Source organism: Corvus cornix, chromosome 12 (genome assembly GCF_000738735.6).
Source record: "Corvus cornix cornix isolate S_Up_H32 chromosome 12, ASM73873v5, whole genome shotgun sequence".
Lineage (NCBI taxonomy): Eukaryota > Metazoa > Chordata > Aves > Passeriformes > Corvidae > Corvus > Corvus cornix.
Genome location: NC_046342.1, coordinates 6438634 through 6456857, shown reverse-complemented (window position 1 = coordinate 6456857; position 18224 = coordinate 6438634). Strand labels below are relative to the sequence as shown.

At 55.1% G+C, this 18224-nt stretch overlaps 1 protein-coding gene across 2 annotated transcripts in view; it reads left to right on the top strand.

The window, feature by feature from the left end:
* Positions 1 to 18224, top strand: part of TEX264 (testis expressed 264, ER-phagy receptor) — a 39827-nt gene that overhangs the window by 17488 nt on the left and 4115 nt on the right. For both annotated transcript variants that reach the window (XM_039559002.1, XM_039559001.1), the window contains exon 5: positions 14487 to 14658. In XM_039559002.1, coding sequence (XP_039414936.1) covers positions 14487 to 14658 — 172 coding nt within the window. The remainder of the gene's footprint in view (positions 1 to 14486; positions 14659 to 18224) is intronic.

The window sequence follows — 18224 nt, the reverse complement described above, 5'->3', positions numbered from 1 at the left end:
CTGCCCTGTGGATGCTGTTGGAGTTGATGCTGCTGTGTGCTGGTGGCCCTGGGCAGAGGCAGCAGGCTGGAGGCGTCCAGAGCCTCATGACCATGACAGGTGTGGAGGTCTGTGGAGCTGCTCACATCTTGGGGAGGCTCAGCATGTGCTTTTCCTCTCTTTGTGCTGTTGCCTGGTGGCTGTTGCTCCGCCTGGACCTGTAGGGGGACTCACAACCTTTGGGGAGTGGGTGCAGGGTATGGAAAGGTGCAGTGGTTCAGTTCAGACCTACATACAGCCAGTACATCCCATCCTGCTTTGAGGAGCAAACACCCACTGGCTGTTTATTGTCAGGACAACTTGTGTTGTCCCAACAGGCTGCCAAATCCTGGCCTTCTGAACTCGTCTGGATTTGCCAGGACTGGGTTAATCTTCATGGTATCCAGCTGCCTCAGCTGTTGCAGGGCTCCAGAGCAGCTTGCAGACTGGTCTATGAGCTCCTTGAAAGAGGAAGGTTGAACTATGCTTAATTATTGGCTTGCAGTCTTTTGGGGGGGTGCCCGTGAACCCTCAGCTCCAGGAGTCCTTTTGTGCCTTTTTTTTCCCAGCATGTGGCAGCTTATTCCAGCCTGTGCTTCAGCCATACCAGGGAAAATCAGAGCCTGTAACACAAATGTTGGCAGTTTGTAACTCCACCACTCACGCCTGAAGCTGGAAGGGGTTGCTCCAGACTATAACTGCCCTGAGGCAGCTGATAGAGGTCTGCAGCATGGCAGGGATGTCCAAGCTTCCTGTACTGCTTCCCCTGCTCCATCCCGAGTGAGTGACAGATCATGGCAGTTCTCTTCACTTTCGTGTCCAGTGTGCTGGGTGGGTCATCTGGCACCTCTCCAATTGCATGGCAGCAAGGACAGGTGTTTGTTCCCCTGCTGTCAGACCACAGTGGACAGAGGGGGCCAAGCTCCCTGGGGAGCACGAGCCAGTGCTTGTCCTCTGTCACCCTTGAGCTGATTTCTCTCAGGATTTAGTGCAATGCAGTATTGGTAAGAGATGGAAGGTACCCATTACCCTCAAGAGTAGATCAGCAGCTGATGGACCAGTGCCTTTAGTCCAACCCCAGCCCACCCAACATTCATCTTTCGTGGGCTCCTCAGTGCTGTGGTGAGTGTGAGGAGGCAGAGGCTCATGCCTGGCTTGAGCAGATGCATTTCTGCTGGATTTGTTGTAGATAAGCTCTCCCTTAGGTAGGATGCCTCTGCCCTGCCAGGTCTGCTAGGCTGGGTCTGCAGTCCTAAAAGGATGTGCTTCCAGCATGGAGGAGAGGAACAAACCTTCCTAAGAGGGGAGATGATGATGGGAGGTCACCTCTCCTGGGTACCAGAGAGAAACTAGGACTGATTTGGAGCTGAGTCTCCATACAGCTTTTGGGACAGAATCGGCCTCCTCTGGCACTGGGATGGCAAAAGAGAGACACTGGAGCCACAAAATGGAGTCACTGGTGAGGCTTGGGGTATGCTTGTCTTCCAGGCCACTGACATCTGAATTTTGCACATGTGTGTTTTGCATGGCTGCTTCCTCCTAAAGCTCAGTGAGGCTCTGCTGATCTGAGGCTGAGCTCCAAATTAAATGACACCAAACAGTGAGGCTTTACATTTCAAAGGCTCAGAGCAGAAGGATGCCTGGGACTTTCTGTCACCGTGGAGTAATTGGGATGATTTTTTTTTTTGGCGGCTTGTACAATGACCACCAGGTGCTCACTCACAGACAGATGGTTTTACCTGCATCTTCTGCTAATGTGAGGAATTATAACAACCCCGAAGGGATGAAGAGGGGTGGCAGAGCTGAGTACAGTGGGGAGAGCAAGTTAGTAACTGCTCTGCATTCCTGGCTCTGGCTGCTTATCACAGTGATAACTTGTGGATGGGCACATTTGCATCACAGGACCCCTGGAAATTTCTGCTTGTGTTCGCCCATTCCACACACCACCAACCAGAAAAATCTCCTGGTGCATTTAAAGTTGCTACAGTGTCTCTTTCCCTTCACGGCTCTGTGAGATGGACTCTAAGGCAAAGGTGCTGCTTGAAGGTCAAAGATGGAACTCTAAGGCAGCTGGGAGAATGGTTGGTCTGGGAGCCCCAGTCCCAGCACGGCACTGGGGGCTATTGCCTTTCAAAGGGAACCTGAAGGGGTGTCATGGCCCTGGGGGATGAAGAGAATGTGCCATAGCTGATGACAGAGTGGCCCTCTCTGCAGCTGCCTGTTGGCTTCATGCATTTGCTGATGGGCTCTGTTCCCACTCCATAAGGTTGTAAGGCACTCTGGAAAGGCTGCAGGGACAGAAACCATGGCCTCATTCCCATTGTGGACACCTGCATTTTTTCCCTGCTACTGGATGGCCGGTTACTCTCATTTACTCTGGGGTTTATTTCTGCCTGGAGCTGATGGCAGGTCCTTGACATGCAGGAAGGTAGATATCTATCATCTGCTGGGGCCAGCTGCTCTGCTCTTCACGCTGTGTGGATTCACAGCTTGGGGTAAGGTCCTCCCAGCGATTCAGTAACCAGACCGTGAACTGGCAAAAGCTTATCAAGAGGTCAGTGTGGAGAAAGACTTGCTCAGGAACTTCTCTGCCGAGCAGTTCAGGAATGAGCAAAGCAGAAGTGGCTTCAGGGGCTGCCAGATGTTGTGGGCTCACAGCGGAGGAGCACAGCCATCGACTCCTCTCTGTTCCTGCATCTTCCTCCTCCTCTCTCACACGCACCTCTAGGTGCCAAGTTCAAAGTTCATTTGTTCTGCCCAGGTCCTGCCACCCCAAGAAGCCACTGCCTTCATCTCCCACCTGTTCCCCTGCAAAGCCGTGTCTCCTGGTGGGACCTACTTTGGGACCCATAGCATTGGCACAGCTCTGGCTTTCTGCTGTGTCCTGGGGCAGAGGACCAGTGTCCAAATTCCTCCCCTCTTGCTATCCAAGACCCAGCAGCCTTTCTGGGACAGCGCTGCAGCAGGCAGAGTACACTTCCTGCCTGTGGCAAGCTGTGGCAGCTTGGGGAAGGGCAGATGGGGGCAGAGGTGTAGATATGCTCCCCCAAAGCCCTCCCCATCCTCCAGGTACCCAGAGTCTGAGGGGGACATCAGCACTGGGAGGAGGAGGGATGACCTCCAGGTCTCAGGGCACTAATGAGGATCTGGGGCAGCTCTGGTGGCTGCAGCTTTGGCTGATGTGCTGAGGTCAATGGTGTTGCACAGAGCAGTGAATGGTTTGGGGTGCCTGGGAGAGCAGAGCAGTGGTGCAGATGGGGAGTTGGCTCCCCAGGAGGGAAAGATCTGGAAAGCTGAATGGTGTGATGCATCTCTGGAGCATTACCGGCTCATGGAGCACATCTGGGAACATATGGGATCCTTGTGGAAGGGCAGAGTCAGGCTGGGTCTGTCCTTGCCTAACTGCTTTGATTTCTCCTCTTGATTGATCTGCACAGTCAAACTCACGATCCTTTGTTGGCAGAGGAGCATTTGCCAGACTGCAAAGGTCGCTGAAAGCAGCTGCTCCCCTCCCCTGCTGCCTCGGTTGCCGGCAGAAGAGCCCGGCTTTGGAGGCACTCGGCTTGTGTCCCTGCTGGCAGCGCCAGCCACTGGCTCCCCGCACGCCCGGCACACTCAGCAGGCGCTCTGCTCTCCAGACCAAGGTAATGAGCCGCCTGGGACCTGTGCCGGGCCCCTGGTGGGCCGGGGAGGAGGAGAAGTGGGAGCTGCAGAGGAAAGGCAGCCCTCGCCTCGCCTCGCCGTGCCCGCCCGCAGCAGGGCCGATGGAGAGGTGCGGGCACGTGCGGCCGCTGAAGTGGCGAGTCGCGGCTCGGGGACACCTGGAGCTGGCCCTGACGGATCTGCCCAGTGCCTCCCTTCGCCTCCCTTAGCCCCTGCTCGCCTCCCCTGCGTTCCCAGCTCCTCCCGCATTGCAGGCAGCCCGCCCGGCTGTGCCTTTGCTGTGTGCCCGCCAGCGCTGTTTTGTGTGCGCTGGGATTTCCTCGGGCGAGTCGTTACCGCCGGCGGCTGCGGTGGCTGCGAGCTCCAGGGGCTTCATTAGCCGAGCTCACCGGGGGGAATTGTCATCCCGCAGGGTGAGGTTGGCTCTTTGCCCTTTGTCAGCTTTTTGGGGGAGAGAGATGCAAGCTCTTGGATGTCGGGGTTTGAAGCTGGCTTTCTGGAGGCCCGTGGGGAAATGCCTCTTGTTCTTTTATAAACATTCAGGAAGGAACTTGTCCCGGACCCTGGCTTGCTTTTAAAACATGGGGATATCTGTCCCTGGGGCAAGGGAAGAAGGAGCAGGAGGAGCAGTGAGCAAAGGTGACCAGTGGCTCAGGGGTGTCTGTCCTACAGCAGAGAGCCTGGTTGGGATCCCTGTCACCCAAGTCAAGCCTGAGGTCAGGGTTTCCCTGAGCAGGAGCTCAAACAATCTTTCTCCACTGTTGGCTGCACTTAGCTGATAGCTTGAAAGATCCTCCTGTCCTGGAAACTTGCTTTCTGACATCAGATTTGCCAACGTGTTTTATTTGAGATGTGCTTATGGATGTCGTGATCATCTTCCCTATTCCTCCTCAGCAAACCAGGCTGAAACCCACTTGATCTTCCTCTTTGGATCTTCCTTGCCTTCCAAATGAGGCCAATAAGCCTGACAGTAAGTCCCTGTGGGTGGGAAGGACTATTTTGTCTGGGAATCAGGCGGTTGCATCGCGGCTTTGCCCTGGGCTGCTGGTGGCTTTATCTGTGCAAGTTCAGCAAGGTTAGGTTCTTCAGCTTCCCTTTTTGGCTTTCTCAGCTGTGAAGGGATGGTGTGAGGCTGAGCTTAGCTCATCGTGAAATATATTCCATGAAGCCTGGGAACTGGGGGCGTTGCAGAAAGACAAGGTTGTTCAAGGAGGTAGGAAGGGACGGGGAGGGTATTTATTCTACTCCTCCATTTTCCTCCTGGGGCCATTAATGTGACACATGTCCTGAGTTTGTCCTGGTGACTGACAGGCTGTGGAAGAACAACTAGAGATGCCTGCAGTCCATAGAGCAAAAGGAAAGGGTTGAGGTTTGGAAGGGGCAGTTCAGACCTTGGCTCAGGAGACTGAGAGCCCCCATGTGCTGTGGGCACCAGGCACTGCTGCTCCTGCTCCATTTCTGTTGCTTTGACTTCTCTGCAAGAGGATTTCATGACAGGACTCATTGTGGGTGAGGACATGTGTGAGAAGGCTGTGAACCACAAGCTTACAGCTTGTCTGGACGTTCCTGTTGCAGAAGGGCAAGTACTCAAGTGAATGGTGGCCCAAGAGAAAAAGCCATCAAGGTGGGTTGGGAATGTCCACCTGGATGAGGAGATCTCCAAGTTATCCATGGAAGATCTGTCACCACAAGTCTTGTGGCAGGGCAGAGCAGGTCACTCTAGGTTAGGGCTTACTCTCCCTGTGAGCAACATGACAAAGACACAAGTTTTAAAGAGGCTCTTTTTACCTGTGTGGTGTCCCATGTAGGGTGGGAGGCTGCAGTGCAGTGGGCTGCCTCGCTGAGGCAAGACAACAGGAGATGATCTTGGATGATGATCCCTTTCCTGAAAGGCCCTGCCTTGACAGGAGACAGAGAAATTGCCACAGCTGCTGCTCCTGGCAGCCTTGCCAAGGCAACAGAGCAGGCAAAGCGATTTAGCATTGTTCCAGTCATCCGTGATGGCAGAGATCATTGCATCAACCCCTTCAGCATTGTGATTAATGCTGAAGAAGCAGCCTGTGAGGGCTGGGAGGAGAGCGTTGGTCCCTGGAGATCTGCTCTCTGCAGCAGAGGCAGCCCTCTCCAGCTGTGGTCCTCCTCTGCCACAGTCTCATCTGCCTCCTTTCGTGTGCAGCTGTTGACCTGTGTGCTCCCACTGTGTGGAGTTCCTATGAACTGGGACAGGAACCTAGGACTGATTCCTCAGGAGAGGAGAGATTATGTGGATTTACACAGATTTCTTGTTTTATGATGCAAATCCGGTGTTTGAGCTTTCAGAATGGTTAAAACCAAAGTCCCCTTCAGGGAACTCATGTGTGGTTGTGATGGGGAAGGAGGAGAAGAAAATGGGATGTGGTGGGGTCGGGTAGGAGGCAGAGTATGAGAACATATAGTGGAGCTCTGGGAAGCTGGTGAGTACCATCTCCCCAGCTGGCTTTGCTTATCCATGGTGGATACAGGAGCAAGGCAGAACTTGGGAGTGGAAAGCACTGAGTCTTTAGGAAAATTAATCTTTTTTAATGCAAAAGTTTCCTTTACTTCTGAAACTCTCTGTTCCAGGACTAATTACTGCCAAATAACTCTAACACCAGGGGGGACCCAAGCCCCATGAATTGTGTTTGTTTGCACCATCTGCTCTTTATTCTGCAGGTGACATTCCCGTAGTTGGGGGCAGTATGATACATCCCTGGAAGCACATGGACTTAATGTACCTGAGCATGTCTAGGCTGGCAGTTTTGTCAGGCTTGTCCTACCCCCATGCTGGGGGCTCTGACTGCCTCCCGCAGCTCCTTTCTGAAAGGTTTTATCTCGCTGGGACTTGCTACCTGGTTCGTATCTGAAGCTGATGGATGCTCCTTTGTGTGCTGGAGGATTTCTCTTGCAGCTCAAGTGGGTGCTGAAAGAGGAGAAAGTCCAAGAGTGTGTCAGGGCCTGCAGCGAGGAAGGGCTGGAGCTTATTCCCTTTTGCTGGAGGACAGGATGGAATCTCCATCCCAGGGAGGAGAAAAGTGTTCATGACTCTGACAGCAGCTGCCAGCCATGACGTGGGAGCCTGTGCCTGGTCCCTGCCAGCTCTCTCAGGGCGCTGGGATCCCCTGAACCCACCAACACCCCCGGGCTCATTCCTTTACCTCGCAGTTTGTCCGTGCCTGGCAGCTGCCACTCCGCAGCTCCTGCCCCGGAGGAGCCATGGGAGCAGCTGGGTGATTCGGCCCGGGAAGCGCGGGCGGGCAAGGTGTAAATTGCATGGCGGGCTGCCTTCGCTGAGGTGAAAATGAAAAACTCTCCCACCTATCAAGCCCGGTGTTTCACGGCTCCCACGGTCCAAACGCACTCCCACTCCCTCTCACTGCTGCGGAGAGGATCTCGGGGGTGGTTTTCTCCTGTCTGTCCTGAAGCCATGGCACTGCCACGTCAGCAGGGCGGTGTGTCCTGGTTGCAGGCAGCACGGGGGCCTGCCGTGGGAAGGGGAAGTGAGCCGAGGGCAGGCAGGGATGCTGATGACGTTGGAGGTGCTAATTGCCAGGCTCAGTATTCTGCTACCTGGAGGATTTGTTATCCTTTGGCGAGACTTTGCTTTCCGCTGCCGTAGTGCTGGTGGTGCCACTCGTTTTTCCCGCTGGCTGACGGAAACAGCCTTTTCTTGATTGCAATAATATCACCTTCTGTTTCTGAAACACCTCGCACCCCAGAGGATTTGAAAGTAAAGTGCACGTGCGTGGGAGCAGTCTTACCACCTCTGAAATGTGAGTTTCTCCAGCCTGGGAAGCAGCAGCTGTTCCACAGCCCTTGGCAGCCCAGTGCTGGTGGCTGTGCCGTGTGCTGGAGCTGGCTCCGGGTGCTGTCGCCCTGGAAGGCTGGGCCTGCCCGGCTCCATGTGCACCCTGCTGGAGCTGCAAGCTGAGATGTTGGGCTTTCCTTGATGCTTGAGGTATTACTGGTGTAAAGCATGTCTGCCTGCCTCTCCCTCCAGCAATCTGTCTTCCCTTCTGCCCAGCTGTCTCTTGGGCTGATGGCTCTTCCCCAGCCTCTGGCTGACTTCTGCCCCTCATTGGGCAGCCCTGGACACCCAGGCTTCATCCCTGTCTCCCATTGTTAGGCTGTGGCTTAGCAGGGAGGACCAGAATCAGGGCTCGGTTTGGAGGGGGCCTTTAAAGGCCATGCAGTCCAGCCCCCCTGCTGTGGGCAGGGACATCTTTCACTAGAGCAGGGTGCTTAAAGCCCCATCCAGCCTGACCTTGAACACCTGGCTATGTCCAGTGATGGGACATCCAGAGCTTCTCTGGGCGGCATGTTCCAGTGCCTAACGACCTTCAGGACAAGGTATTTGTTCCATATGTCCAATCTAACCTTCTGGCTTTTGCTTTAAAACCACTGTCCCTTGCCCTGTCACTACAAGCCCTGGTAAAGTCTCCATCTCTTATAAGCACACTTTAGGGCTCCTCAAAGCCTTCTCCTCTCCAGGCTGGATAACCCTAACTTTCTCAGCCTGTCTCCGTAGCAGAGTTGTTCCAGCCCTTGGACTGTTTCTGTGGTCTCTGGATCTACTCTGACATGTCCATGACTGTCTCATGCTGGGGACTCCACAGCTGGAGGCAATATTTCAGGTGGGGTCTTACAAGAGCAGAGCTGAGGGGCAACATTGCCCTCAGGCTGCTGTCCACGCCACTTCTAGTGCAGCCCAGGAGATGCTTGGCCCTGGGAGGAAGGGCTGCCTCTTTTTTTTTGCTTTTATCAGCTCAGATGGGTGATTTGAAGTGGTGTTTAACCTCAAGCTGCTGTCTGAGCAAAGAGGAATGGAAACAAGGACATTCCCAGTCTGAGCCGGGGACAGAGGGGTGGCCCAGCAAGGAGTCTGTCTCGTGGCTGAACTGGGAGAATGCCGAAGGGCGCTGGGTGCTGTGCAAACTGAATTGCAAAGCCTCTGAGGACTACCTAGCGCCCGTGTTCTAAGATAAGTGGGGATGACACACCGAGCGTGGAGTGTGTGAGGAAGCGAGGAGGATGTAGCACACAGCATGCTCCCCCCAGTCCTAGCTGGTGGCTCAGTTTCAGCTTTTAATTTTAGCAACCGATTTAGGGCCGTTCAGCTCCCCGCAGTTTTGTTGTTCCTTTAAAATCCCTGGGACTGAAGCGTCCGACCCCATCATTGAGAGATGGAGAGGACGAATGCCTCCAGCTGGAAGGAAGATGTGGGGGAGTTGTGTTGTCTGAGCAGGCAGGAGTTGCTGGCATGTGAGGACAGGGCTGGTGGGTCGCCCGGAGGTCTTCCTGCACTGTGCCAGGTGCCAGCTGACTTGCTGGCACTACCCAGAGCAGCCCCGGGCTCTTGGCAGTGAGGCTGTGGTGATGCCCTGGCTGGCTGGGGGGATGCTGGTGAGCCCCCCCCAGAGGCAGCAATCCCCAGTGATGGTCACAAGTCCCCTCTGCGTTCGCACCCTCCATCTATTCCTTCTTCAGGTGTGGCAGCATAATAAATGGAAGGGACTGACCCCAACTGCCTATGGAAAAACTCCTCATGTGGTTGGCGTTGGTCCAGCGTCACAGCAGGATGTGGATGGAGCCAGCTCCATGTGCCTGACACCCTTTGGCATCCCTGCGATGGCAGCAGCACATCCTGTCACAGTAAGAGCAGGGGTGAGCGGCAGCTGCAGGCACATTGTGCCAAACTGATGTCGAGACAATCCCTGTTAACAACCCACAGCTTCTCCTTGAGTCTGGGCCCTGCTGGCCAGACTTGGGCCACATGTCCATTGGCCCCTCTGGGAAGTTGTTCTCTCAATTGGCACTGTGCAGAGAGCAGTCGATGCTTAGGCTGGACCCTGCACTGTTGGCTTTCCCAGTGGCTCCAGCCTGTCCCAGCTTTTCGGCTGTGCCCACAGGCAGATCCCTGGAGGGTTCATCCCTGGCTGGTGGTGGGGAGGGCAACTCAGGGCTGCCTGATTCCCCTAAGGGAGAAGAGGGTTTGCATCTATTGGGTGACCAGTTGCTTGCTCCCTGTGACTTTTCCAGGGCTGGATGGGATTTACAGGCACGTTTTTCACGTGTTGCAGGCAGATGGTGTGCTGGTAGGGATGGGCACAAGCAATGGCTCTGTTCCTATGGCACACAGGTGGCTGGAGTACAAAGTGGACATCTCTGCAGTGGAGCCAGGAGCTGCTGGGCAGCATGAACAGCTCAGCTTCCAGCTCTGCTCCAGCAGGAAGCTTGGTGGTGGCATGAAAAACCTCTGCCCAGCTGCTCCTACAGTGTCAGTCCTGAAGTAGGGACTCAGCGGGCTGGTGTGGCTTAACCATCACCTTGTGAGCCATGCCAGGAGGTCCCAGTAAGGAGTCAAGGGTGACAGGGAGCTTGTGGGGTGAAGTGGGGTGAGGACAGCAGCTGCCTCCGCACTGCCTTCCTGGCGACCCTAGAAGTGTTCTGGGTTCAGCTGGAGCCTGATTGCCAGCATGCCCGTGCATGGTGAGGATCCAGAGAGCATCCACAAGGCTCATTTGTGGTCTCCTAACAAGGTGAATTCTTGCAGCAGTGGGAGATGAAGCAGATCCACTTGGTGACATTTGAATTCCTGAGCAGATGAACCTGACAGAGTGACAAAGCCAGTCCCTGCAGCATCCCAGCTCACCTTCTGCTTCCCAGCAGGTGCTGAGGGCCATGGTGAGGGACATGAGCCCCCTGCCACCTCCTTCTGCCTTTGCACAATTCTGCTGGGATTTTAATGACTGCAGGTCATGTCTCAGACACTTTGTCATGTCCTCTGTAGCCCTGGGACTGCTCTTGTGCTCACCCAGGAAAGTGGGGGCATCTTCCTCCTGGGAGGCTGTGCCCAAGCCATATCATAGACAGACATTGTGACCTTACGGACAAGTAGGGAGAGGGGAATTTGTGCTGACAAGTAGGTGGCATCTCCTGCTGCTGGGGAAGGTCTCCTGAAATGCTGGTTGTTGCATAATCCTGTTGTCCTTTCTGATGCACAAGGCAAGGGGATGCTCCATTCCTCTCTAGGATGAGAGCAACCTGGAGGAAATCCTGCAGTCACTACGTGGTGGTAAGGGATTTGGAACCCGAGGTTAAAGACTGGGCGAGGTGCTGTTCCATCTGGGAAAGAGGAGTGCAAGAGTCTTCCCTTACATAATGCCTTGCTCCCGAGAAGGTGGTGAGAAGCAGCCCACCACGTTCCTCAGATGGGCTGAGAAGGAGTTGGCTTCATGGGAAGCAGTGGGTCTAATGTAGCAGGAGTGTGCTGGAGCTGCTGTTCCTGTCGGGACTGAACTTGGGGACTCTGGATGCATTTGTGTGTCTCGATGGGCTGTGTGGATTATGTGCAATGAATCCTCTGTTTCAGGTGCCCAGAGGAGGCTCCTGGATAGAAATCAGCCCTGCACGCTGCACTGCTGCCCCCATGTTTGCTGGCCATAGGAAGGGAGAGCTCCTGGTGGAGGCTGAGGAGGGAGGTGGCACTGCACGACCTTGCAAAGGGACGAGTCCCCTTCCCTGCCCCACTTACTGGTCCTGTTGTCACAGCCAGCAGCCTGACACTGACAGTGTCCCACTGTTCACCTCTCGCTGAGCTCCTCCGCCTGTGTGAGACTGCATTGGATTTGACTGGAGGGCTCTGCCTTGCACACTCCACGTTCCCCTTGCTGCTCCATCTGTTGGCTTGGCGGCACAGCCAGCCAGGGGCTCCCTCCTCAGTGGCAGTGCAGCACTGCCTGTTGAGCCTCTCTGTTGTTTTGCCATGTTGTTGAGCCTTTGCTTATTTGCTCTCTTCCCACGCCTTTGCCTTTGGACTCCGCTCTCCAGTCTCTCTGGGTTGTTTCTTTTCATTGCAGTGTTCCTCTCCACTGGGATAATCCCAAATTCACTGTGTCACCAGCCTCTTGGTTGCTTTTTGCTGCACTATTCTTGCCTGGCCTCTGCTTGCTTCCTAATCTGCTTTGGTATGATCACAGTGCTGATCTCCCACCCCCTTTGGATGATCCCCTTATCCATTTCTGTTGTCATGGCTCTCCACCTCATTGCCTCTGCCCATTTCTCAAGCTTTATGCAGCCTCATCCCTTTGTCCCAGGCTGGATGGGACAGCATTCCCAGCTGCAACCTCCTTGCTCCTTCTTGGGGATATTGTCCTGTCCTGAGCCCACCTGCCACTGCTGAGCTCTGCAGCAGCCCTGCCAGAGGCTGGGTGTCTCTGGGAAGAAGCGCAGAAGCAGAGGCCAGCTCACAAGCCTGGCTTCCAGCTTAATTTGTATAGACATAAATTAGCACCCCCAGGTTCTGGTTTCCCTCCGTTTCATCTTGGGAAAAATCCTGGATGAATTGAGAAGAAATCAAGTACTGTAGCTGTCCCTAATGAGGGTATTGACAGTGAGTGTCCAGCTACTTCAGCGTGGTCCCACCGACCTGGTCCCCAGCCATGGGCTTTGGCTGCTGGACACCTAGGCACTTCTGGCTTCAGGGACACAGAGCTGCTTCCCACCCTGGCAGGGTGGAACATCCTTGTCTCTCTTACAGGATAATCTTGACTGTGAAGCAGCATTTGGCTCAAGAGCCAGTCCTGCTCTTCACTCAGGTGTGCATTTTTATTCCTTAAAAAGACAAGATTCCCACATTTTGTATGGGTGAAGGGGGTGTTGTTTGTGTTTTGGGGATGTCACTACTATGTCTGTGTAATTGGAAGTTGTAGCAGCCTAGAGTAGATTGTAGGGAGAGGGCACGTCCCAGATCCACTCTTTTGGAACCTCAGGATGGGCTTTGGAAAGTCAGCTTGGGATGTCTTGGAGACCAGACTGGAGCCCTGAGGATTTAGACTGGTCGGAGACCTCACAGGAAGTTAATGAAGGTCTCTTTGCTCTAAGATCCTTTGAGTTGTCCTTGTCTTCATGAAGTGGTGGAGGGCCAGCTGGATTTATCCAAAAAAACCCTGCAAATCCTGGAGATACCCATCTCTGCTGTGTGTTGCAGTAACCTAAAATAACGAGCCGAGCTGGAGGTTGGCGGATGGGCTGGTGGTTGGTAGAGCAAGGGGCAGAGCGGCGGGGCGGGCTCTTGTCTGCGTTGTTGCTGAAAAAGCAGGAGTGATATGAGCCGCCTCTGCTCTGCTGCTAAAAACAACCCAGCTTGTTTTTATTTAATACAGTTTTGATCTGCAGGCCTCAGTGTTTCACCTGCCTGCGAGTGGGAACTCCAAACTCCAAGCGCCTCGGAAGCCCGCCTGCGTCCCTGCGTGTCCCTGCAGCACTGGGATAGGGAATGTGGTTCCTCCTCGGCTGGAGGAGGGACTGCTGAAAGCCAGGCTGGAAGGAATTGGGATGGGATAGGTGAAGCTTCTGCTGGGGTCATGTCTCTGCAAACTGGGCCTCTGCATTGCCAGATGCTGCAAGTTTTCCCGGGAAAATGGACCCAAAAACTGCTCATGTGGGATTTCTGCCTGTATTTCTTGTGCAGCATCCTGGCAGCATGGAGGTGGCTCTCCAGGTGGTCCAACTGCCAGGGGAGAGGGTCACTGTTGGCTCACGTCTGTTGTGGATCCTGCCTGGTGCAAGCATTTGTCTGGGAAATAAATGATTCTTAAATCACGTTAGTCCATCCCCAGGGCAGAAGGGGGTCAGGCTTTTGTAAGGTCATGATTGATGTGTCCTTAGAGCTCATTCTTGGTGTGGGGCCAGCTCTGGCTACAGAGAGCCCCAGAAGGATGGGGACCCTGCTGGAGAATGTGCAAACAAGCCACAACAGCAGGCCATGACAGAGGAGAATAGCTGAGGCAGGGAGGAAGATCACTGGGTTAGGGAAGAAGAAGAGGATAATCAGGGCAAGAAGGAGGAAGAGAATAGCTGGGGCAGGGAGGAGGAGGAGGAGGAGGAGAAGAAGGAGGAGGAGGAGAAGAAGGAGGAAGATAATCAAGGTGGTTGCAGGGTTAAATAAAAGCTGTCAGTGATTTGCAAAGGGGAAAGAAAGAAAAAGAAAACCCGCTGAAGAGACACTCTCCTTTCTCACCCGGCTTGTAATCAGCCGCCCCCTCTGCCAACGAGCAGCTGGCGGGCGGGCGGGTGAGGAGGGGGTGGCAAGAGGGGTCCAGCTGCTCCTCGGCCCGGCCTCGGCACCCCGAGAGTCCCCACAGCCCCGGCTCAGCGTGGGCTGCACGGCCCGGGGGACATGCCCCTGTCCTGGGTCCCTGACAGGCTGGGGGTCTGAGGTCTTGAAGAGCACTGCCAGGGGGAGGTGGGGTGAGGAAAAGGAGGAGTGGGACTTGTCTGAAATGCCAGGGATGCATCTCCCACTCCCCCTGCCCTCACGTTCTGAAAGGAGCTGCTTGAGCTGTCGGCTCTGGATTATATTAATTATCAGAGAAGTGCTACGCCTGCTCGTGGGGCCGTGCTGCTCGTGGGGCTGTGCTGCCGGGAGGAACCAGAGATCTGGCAGGTCTGTGTGAAGCAGCTGCCTGGGTCCCCAAAGCCCCTCGCTCCAGCCCAAAATGAGCACATCAAAACCAAGGCTGAGCTGGGGGGGTATTCAGCATCTCCTCCTGGAGCCAACTGGCTGCTTACCCCCAGGGCCAAACCTGCCTGCCCTGGAATGTGGGGCTGGTGTGGCAGGGAAATCAGCACAGTGATTTTTGGGACCCTCTGCTCCTCACTAGGCCTCCATGCCTGTGGGCAAAGAGGGCCAGTCTGACCTGGCCGGGTGGGAAGGTCAATGTGGTGGGGGGCTGCTGGGACGGGGGGCGAGGGCACATCCCTGCCCATGGCTACTTTGTGTCTTCCAGGAGAGGAAGCTGTGTGCCCACCCCCGGATCGAGATCTACAAGCAGGACCGCATCTACTTCGTGTGTCCCCTCGCCCGCCAAGGGGACTTCTACGTGCCTGAAATGAAAGAACTGGAGAGGAAGAGCAGGGCTGCTGCAGCTGTGGCCGAGGATGCCCAGACAGACATCACAGGTATCCGTGGCTTGTGCACAGGCTCCATCTTGGATTGGCGTCAGCCCTCACAGAAGTGGGGTCCTGGTGTCCCCAGTCCTGCTGCCTGAGCAGACAGAGACTGGCCTGTGCCCACCTGGTGCCCAGCCACTGAGTCTCAGCACACCTCTTCCTCTCGCCCTGGGCTGATCCCCAAGGGTCTTGTCCCTGAGATGCCATGCCATGCCTCAGGGAGCACCCAGGAACCCTTGCAGTTTTGGTACAAGGGCCAAGCTGCCACTGGCCCACTGTTGTCAGTGCAGAGCTGGATCTCACAGCTTTTAGTTGCAGCTGGGCTTGTTTTTCTCTTTGTCATATACATCTTCCTTGATCTCATCTTCATCTGTTACATACTGGGATTGCAAAGAGCTTAAATACCAGGTTGCTGTAGCTGGTGGTGGAGTTGCCTGAGAGCATCTGCTCAGCAAGATTTGTTGGAGCCTGAATGTATTCATACAGGAAGGGACCACAATGGCTGTAGGCGCAGAACAGCAGTGCTATAGTAACCCAAAATGCTAGTTGCCTTCACCAGCCCACATGCTCCCATGCCTGCGAGATGTGGGAGCTGGCTATCCAAGCATTCCTGGGCACTGGACAGCACATCCGAGCCAGCTGCTGGCAGGGGCAACTGCCTCCCCCTGCCCCACAGGTTGCCCACGCTTGTGTAATGGGCATGAAAAAACCATGAGGGCTGTGCTCGCCTCCCGGGCAGTTGGGTCATTTGCTTTAACACATCTTCAGGTTTGGGTCGCTTTAATTCTTAATCGCATAAAAGCAAGCCTGGGAATTGCTTTCTGGGAGCTCTGTCCATTTAGCACTGCAGTGAAGAGTCTAATTGGAGCTGTTTCCCAGCACTTCCAGGTCCCGTGTTTGCACGGTGCTCACTCAGCTCTTCTCCTCTCTGTCTGCCTTGTGTCAGGGTGGCTGCTGGGGGGCACCAGCCCGGCTTGGCCAGAGGTGCCCCAAAGCCCCCTCGCTCTGACATCTTCCCGTGGTCGCCCCTTGGTTTTGGAGAGGGATGGCAGGATCCATGGAAGCAAAAGCAGTTTGGGGTGGTGTCTTCAGTAGCTGCATGTGCTCCTTTCTGCCCTGCTCAGGGGGTGCATGATCCCGCAGCACAGCCAGGGATGCTTGGAGCAGCCACTGCCCTGTGCCCGAGCTGTCTCGGTGCTTTCCCTGGGACGCCCCTGCCAGCATGCCTGCAGTGGGGGACTCCCCTGCCCTGCTGGAAGAAGGGCTAGGAAGGTCTTCCCAGTTTTAGAAAGCAAATGACGTTGGACTTTCTCACCCTGGGCCGGGCTCCCCTGCAACAGCTCTGGGCCAGCTCCTCCACCACCCCTCCCCTTCCAGGCACGTAGATGAGCTTTTGTCAGCACAATCTGATGCAGTGCCATCTGCTGAGTCTGCATAAACCCGACTTAAAATAATAATAACTGTGAGGTTGGCCCTGCCTGCAAGACTAAAGAGTTGGGCTTGGATGTTGCACTGTGATTGTCACTGCTGGGCACAGTGGCAGAACCACATCTGATGAGGTGTCACATCCTTGCTCTGGCTGTTGGAGTGGGCTGAGGATGTGGCAAGCCTCTGGGTGGCTTGCGCAGCTCCTGCCTGAGGGCTTTGGTGGTCCCAAGAAGATTCCACCTTATGGAATGAGACTGGTCCTCCGTTCCCAATGGTTTTGTGTGCTGGGATCTGTGCAATCACCTTTGAGTTGGAGAAAGAGAAACCTCTTTTCCCATCTTTTTATCCTTCTTCCCTAGGCAGTCCCTCAAGAAGCAAGCTCCAGTTAGTCACAGCCCCTTCAATGGGCATGATGGACATGAGATCTTGATGACCCAGGAGATCCCAGGATGTCTGACAGTTTTCAAGCTTTCCTCTGCTGACTGGAGGATGGGCACAGCAATGTCCCCATCTGTCTGTCAGCGTGATCCCCCCTCAACCCCAGTTGCATGGATTTGGGTTATTTCTTGATCCTTCTCAGCTTTGAGGGGATGTTTCAAGTGGTCCTGCCCTGATGGAGGTTCAGACAGTGCTCCTGGGAGAGTGGGGAGGGTGGTGGTCCCTGATGGTGGTTGTCAGCTCCTCTGCCTGTGCCTGAGCTGCACAAATCCAGGTGTAGGGCTTTGATACTCTGTTGCCTCAATGGGTGAGTGGACTGGGAAGGTGCTGAGCCCCATTTCCTCTCCCAAAGGCAGCTGAGGATGCTCTGTGTACAGAAGGTTTGGGGTGTCAGTCCTGATGTGGCAGCAGAAGAAGCCCCCTCCTTCCCCCTCCCAAAATACTGAGATAAGAGCATAGAGTGTGATTTCAGAGCGGGCATCATGTTGAGTTAACGCTCTGTGTGAACACAGCACTGGTTGATCACAGCTCATGAAACTCCCCACCAGCAGCTGGATTATGCTTTCCTTGAGTTAAAGACTTGAGAAGTTCCAAGTGGAAGGTGTTGCCATTTCTCCTCACCTGTCGTTGTGGCTGGTGCCAGACGGTACCGAGCGACTTGGAAGTGTAAGAAAAGCTTGGATTTGTTTTCTCGAGCCTCCTGACCTTGGAGCACATCTCTCCATTTAGGCTGTCATCTGCTGTCCTTGCTCCTGAGCTCACCCTGTGAAGTGCGGGGTGCCTGTGGCTGCGAGCGAAGCCAGTGGCCACAAAGGCTGTGGGACATGCTCCAGGGTCTCTGCCTTCTGCTGCAGCTCTGCTGAGGATGGACACGCTCAACACACAAGGAAGGGGCCGGGGGCTGTGGCTGCCTCTGCACCGATTCCATCCCTTCTTCGCCATCATCAGGGTCATGGGAAAGACAGGAAGCATTTTAGGAAGGCGGCTGATGGGTCTCCAGGGGGCCAGTGTCAATCACAATTAGTTGTTTTGTACTTAATTGTTTTCTGGGGCTTTGGCATCGGCGCGGCGCTCAGCGGGCCCTCGCTCCCGGCCCCTCCCGGCAGCGTGCTCTGCAGCGTGACCCCGCTGCTGCGCGTGGAAGGTGAAAGCAAACAAAAGCAGCCTCGCTGGCATGAACACAGATGGTTCCCGAGCACGTGGCTCTGCCCAGAATCTCAGGTGCTCATTTTCCTGCAGCAGAGTCTGTCCCACAGCATTCAGGTACAACTGATGGCACCACGCGCTGAGCCCCAGTGCCACAGAGGGGCAGCTTTCCTGGTGTGTTCTGCCTTATCTGTGCTTGCTTCCATCCTCCAAACAGCCCTGCCTGTTCCTGCCTGCCTCTACATCCTGGGAAGGGCCTCAGCCCCTCTCCTGATGGCTTGTGTGTGAGCTTCAGCAATGACAGAGGAGCTGTGCCCCCTGGCAGCACACTGTATTTAGAGGTGATGAATATTTGATGGAACAAGGGGAAGGAAAGGGCCCAGGAGCACCAGGAGTGGAGCTCTGCTGAGGCATCAGTGTGAGCGAGGCAGGAGGAGAGCCCTCCCTAATTCTGGATTTGGGAATGCCAGTACCTGGTATGGCACAGGGCTGAACTGTCTGGGGGAGCCAGCTCCCCACCACTGGCAGTGTGGGGTCAGTGGTTCCCGTTGCACCCATCCCTG